Source organism: Sinocyclocheilus anshuiensis, unplaced genomic scaffold, assembly GCF_001515605.1.
Source record: "Sinocyclocheilus anshuiensis isolate Anshui unplaced genomic scaffold, SAMN03320099.WGS_v1.1 scaffold1214, whole genome shotgun sequence".
Lineage (NCBI taxonomy): Eukaryota > Metazoa > Chordata > Actinopteri > Cypriniformes > Cyprinidae > Sinocyclocheilus > Sinocyclocheilus anshuiensis.
This window is the reverse complement of record NW_015555777.1, coordinates 2,256-7,751: the sequence shown is the minus strand read 5'-3', so window position 1 is coordinate 7,751 and position 5,496 is coordinate 2,256. Positions and strand designations below refer to the sequence as shown.

The window sequence follows — 5,496 nt, the reverse complement described above, 5'->3', positions numbered from 1 at the left end:
TTATATATTTTGCTGACTTGTGTACTTACATTATCCCAAATGTTTCGAAGAATGTTTAAATCCAGAAAAATAAGCAATTTTAATTAGTGACACGGAGCGTGTCCATAGTGTCATTGTGTCGCCTGCCAATGACATCATAACCCCTCGATTTCCGTTTTCAAAAATTTTTTTGTAGAAAACATGGAAACACCAAAGACGCTTTAATATGTTGTGCCTTTTAATAGACCGGTAACGACCGCACAGAGTAGCATTATAACAGAACGTTCAAATGTATCTAGTATGATAAAACAGCGCTGCTTTTTTCCCCCACATACGCACGACTGGAAGGAGCGGACGCGGTCGACTGTGGCATAATAAATGCTCCGCTGCTTTCGAGTTTCGAACGAGTGTCACGCTCGTTCAGTGGCCTCGTTTTGCTTCGACGGCTTTCAGCCTCACCCTGCTTCATTCTACTACGTTAATAAATCATTAGCTCATCCATGAACATGATTTCTGCCCGAGTTCCGTCAGATTGCATCAGCTGTGGAGATGAAGACGACAACTCCCATGATTCCACACTCAAGTAATGGCGTCATCAAACTACGTCTTTGCCTCTGTTTATTTTGAATACGCGCCCTCTAGCGGCGAAAATTACATATTGTGCCTTTAATTAAAGTTAAATTTGATCACTTAAATTTTCATTACATTTCAGAATTATAACTTACACAAAATATATAAAACAAAATCAAAATTTCCAATATAATTTAACATTAAATTGCAGCCTTTGAATAATTTTGCTATGCCATATCACAATATTAATATAAAAATATAAAAATTATGCTGCCCTAGTGTGGACTCTTGAAAAATGGTTTGAAAAGTTCATTCGCATGTGACTCATGAATGTCATGACAAAATCCAGCTCCAGCACAGGGGTAAGAAGAGCTTTGTCATTGTGTGTACCATCCCAGAGATGTCTTCTTATGGGAGTTAAAGGGCAAAAAGTCTTATGTACACATTCACAAGTCTGCAAATACTGAATGTGTTCACACACACATGCATCTCTCAGCCTCCCCTTGAGCACGGGCACATCGCCAGCGGGCACCCAACTGCGCCAGGCTTAGGAAGAAAACCATTTACGGGACCGTGAAACCTCCCCTTTCCAGCAGTCCCAAGCAGGGAGTGGGAAAACCGGTTCTGATGGAATGCAAATGAGGAAATTGATATAAACGAGAAATTTTTTCATCCCCAGGCGCGAGTCATGTCCTTAACTCATCCAAGTGCTGCTGTTCAGAGCCGCTTCATTCGGGCCTTTTTACGAGGCTCTGCCGGGAATAAGGGTTTAGGGCCAATTAAGAAATCCTGATCCCATCACGTTGCTGAATGCTGTCAAGAGGGGCTGACGCATGCCGAATGTGATGGAAACGGAAGACGTGATTGCATTTTGGCAGGGGGGCCATTGTAATTTGAAATAAGAAAGCCTGCAAGATATTGTTTTCTTTTCCGACACGCCAGGCACCAAGCGGCATGGTATGCAGGGCCAACAAGAGATCTGCTGGTTCGAAAGACCGCTGCTAGATGAATAAAGACCTTCTTTCAAGGTGAGGAGAGTCAGTGGGAGGCAGAATTTTTCTTAACACTGGTCCTTCACAGATTTATCCTAACCCATACTACCTCGTCCAAATTTGCAACACCTGACGCAGGGATACATTAGGTTAACGCTGGCAGTCCCTTGGTGGCTATTAGCCAACTAAATCATCACCACGGCTGTGCCAATGTCCTGCCTTCATCCGCACAGAGATGCTTCTGTTAGGGGTGCTAAAAGAGTTAGTTAAAGCACTATGACCTTAATTTTAAAGGTGATTTTATGAACTCTGCAGTAGAGATGTGCAAAACTACACATTTTCAAAACTGACTAACATTGAGTTCTATCTTACTGTGAGACTTTTAGCATGTTGAACCACAGCATGCTGTCAGCATGCTAAATCTCTCTCCAAAAAGTTGCATCTCTTAATTTATGTAAGCACCACAGTTACAAAGTATTACAGGGCTCAACAATATGGATGGCCCACTGGTCCAGTGTGAGAGCCAATGATCATGTAAATGTATTTTTATGCCTTTATGTTTTTATGCAAACTTAAGTATTTGGTTGACATATGGTTGTGACTTTTTGCCTGCTAGTTTAAATCAGAAAAAAAAATCATAAACCAATCAGTAATGTTTCCATCTAAAAAAGGGGAGGGGGGTGTATTATATTATATAAATCACATTTATATATTATACTATTTAAATGCAATTATATAAATGCAAATATAAAATTATTAATTTAAATGAATAAAATTGATATTATGAGTTCAGAGAAAACATTCACAAGACAAACAAAAAACTTGCTGTTAAAAAAATTTTCATTTAAAATCTTAACAACGTTGACCTCACTAATCAGTTAGTTGGTTATTAAATGACCATTCGTTGGTTATTTGTTGACCATCCTGTCCATACCTGCTCTGTAGATAACGTGAACACATTTCCTGGTGAAGAATTAAGAATAACATTATGCAGAACAACATTAGATCAACAATTGTTTATTGGATGCTAACATTTAACAAAATAGCTGTAGGGATAAACTGTGGCCTATGTAAAATGTTTCACAAAACTCCAGACAAAAAGTACAGCTTGAAAGTATAAAGCAGGATGTTGCCATTTTCATACCATTTGTTGCAACCCCTGCAGAACTTGCTGGAGAAAGCTCCTCAGAGAGCCAAGGTGTCTGCTTGTGTCCAGAAGAGCAGAACATGACGTAGCCTCCCCCCAGTTCACGGCTTTGGCCATCCAGAACTGCACATCTGTCTCAGATACAGCCTCCATTTTCTCAAGTCTGTGAGGACACACAGAAATAAAAGAAACCATAGGTAAAAAGGCTTTCTGGGAGTGAACTATTCCGTTCAAGGCCATCAGATCTACATGTGCACTCTGCATCATTTCTTCAAAAGTGTGTTTCTCATTCCTGAAAGAGTAGGAGAGTTAAGACCATAATAACGATGTCCTTTGTACAGAGTCTGAAATGACAGGGGTTGTAATCAGGAAATGGGGAGTTGAAAATGTGTTACCCAATTGAGGGCTCTTAATTTGTCATCAGCCTGTATTTCATGAGCCGGCAAGTTTGAAAAAGGGGGAAAAAAGATAAAAGCGGCACTGGGTAGTGCAATAAAGTCTTCGTGGACTCATTTTAAACTTCCAGAACGCTCTTAACTCAGCACTGAAGTATTTTTGACAAATAAACAAAATCGACCAAGGCAGAAACCATCAATGGAGACATATCCTCATCTGTGTCCTGCTGGGAGGTGAGGTTCTCACACCGCGACCACGGCGTAACAGAGTGGAAAAGGTGCTCAAACAGCTTGTGTGTGCAGGAGCGGGAGTTTGTGGGTAATTGTTGTTCTTAGTCTTAATGACAGGTCTGTGAAAGACACAACAAGGGAGTGTTTTTATGATCTGCTCGTAACAGTGGAGTCGTTTAATGTCTTGCCATCACCCCTGCTGGAAAAATCCCTTGGGTGAGACAATGTAAATATATAATTAGCTTTTCTTTCCTTTTTTTCATCAAACCAAACTATGAACAAACGCTCCTTGTTGACTTGTCATCCCCACACAGCTTTCTCCAGTCCTCCGGGGGACACAGCCGCCTGGCCAATAAACTGCCACGGCCAAGATGGGTGTAATTTCCAACACAGAATACTAGTAGATCGCTAGCTGAATTTGTGCAAGTGTCAAATTATTTGGGCTGTGTTATGCGCTGGAGAGCGTCAACATTGACGCGTACCAACACATACTAATGTCCTGACTGTATGCCAAATAGAAAAAACCTGCAGTAAAGAAGTGACTACAAATGTATAATTAGGCTCTTGACAAGCAACATTCAAGAGCAGAGTCAAACAGGTTGGCCTTTCAATTGCTTGATTTGGTTCGGTTGGCTGGTTTAAAGCAAAAATGTCTGTTCAGACAGCTGGTGTCTGAGTGAAGCTTCATTTACCTTGGTGCTAATGGTTTTGACATTCTCAGCTGGAGGGCAAACACATTATTACACTCCACTCAACAATCTGTCATCATCCTGGAGTTCAAATCATCTCAGAAATCTGAGAAGGCCTAATAATAAACTCAGTACAGATAATTTCAGCTTTAATGATAATGATGAATTGAACAGATTTATCAGTGATTCTATGTCATGTCCAGTCTTTCAGAGACCTGATACTGTCCATTCTGGTGCCCCCTTAAAATATCTATTTGTATTTTCCTGCATTCTTATGTAATGGCACTACACTATTAAAAAGTAATGTTTTTTTGGCATATATTGTTTCATGGTTCTGTAATCTTTAGCATCGACAGAACCCTGCCACTGCATAAAAAAGTTGTTTATCCACCTTATTTTGCACTACAGAAGTAAGCTATTTTCTGTGAATGTGGATTCAAGTTAAAATGGCCACTTCCACCCTTATGTTAAAACTAAGATGGATAAAAACATTCTTTTTAAGTTATTAAAATGTTTTCCTGATTGTTTTAACACTTGTTCACTAAAAGGTTCTTTGGAGAACCCAAAATGGTTCTTCTATCGCTGTGAAAACCCCGTTTTGGAATTTTTATTTAAAAATGTTAGTATCTGATCTTATTCTTATATGTTAAGTTCAATAAGTAAGCTGTGATGAAAACTAGTGACAGATTTTTTCTTCCATATTATGACATACAGTGGGTACGGAAAGTATTCAGACCCCTGAATACTTAGGACCATGTGATATTTCAGTTTTTCTGTATTAATAAATCTGCAAAAATGTCAACGATTCTGTGTTTTTCTGTCAATATGGGGTGCTGTGTGTACATTAATGAGGAAAAAAAATTAACTTAAATGATTTTAGCAAATGGCTGCAATATAACAAAGAGTGAAAAATTGAAGGGGGTCTGAATACTTTCCGTACCCACTGTATATTTGAGTGTAATGGATTACCGAAAAAGAAAAAATGTAGGCTGGAGACTTATATAGTCTACACTAACACTAACACAATAAATAAAAAACAACTATTAAAATTGTTTTTTTTTTATTTCAATATTTGTATATATTAACAGTTTTAAACAAATAATTTATTTAAAAATGTATATTTTAATGTTGGGTTTTATTTGTTAAAGACTAAAGAGCTGAGACAATTGTAAACCAATAAAATAATTATTTGTAAAACAGCAATAGGTAGCAAAAATATATAAAAAAGGTGTGGTTAAAAGTTTCAAGAACCTCTCACAATTCCCTATTATTTAGCATTAAGGTAAAAAAAAACTGTTTAAAACCATTATATTTTAAAACTGGGGTTTATGTATATTTCTCAATTATTTTTGTCATGTCAGGAGCTTTCTCAAATTTTCCAGACTCCAACCTGATCCTACTCATGATTTTGAAGATCTAAGACATTTAGGAAGTATGCTGAACTGAGCTTAAGATATTTTACAAGGGTAAGTTAGCTTGGTTTAATAAATATA

General features: G+C 38.0%; 1 protein-coding gene across 4 annotated transcripts in view; it reads right to left on the bottom strand.

The window, feature by feature from the left end:
- LOC107674501 (Fanconi anemia group C protein-like) overlaps nucleotides 1–5,496 on the bottom strand; it is a 28,652-nt gene that overhangs the window by 22,564 nt on the left and 592 nt on the right. For all 4 annotated transcript variants that reach the window (XM_016468483.1, XM_016468484.1, XM_016468485.1 and 1 more), the window contains exon 2: nucleotides 2,686–2,851. In XM_016468483.1, the coding sequence (XP_016323969.1) occupies nucleotides 2,686–2,851 (166 nt within the window). The remainder of the gene's footprint in view (nucleotides 1–2,685; nucleotides 2,852–5,496) is intronic.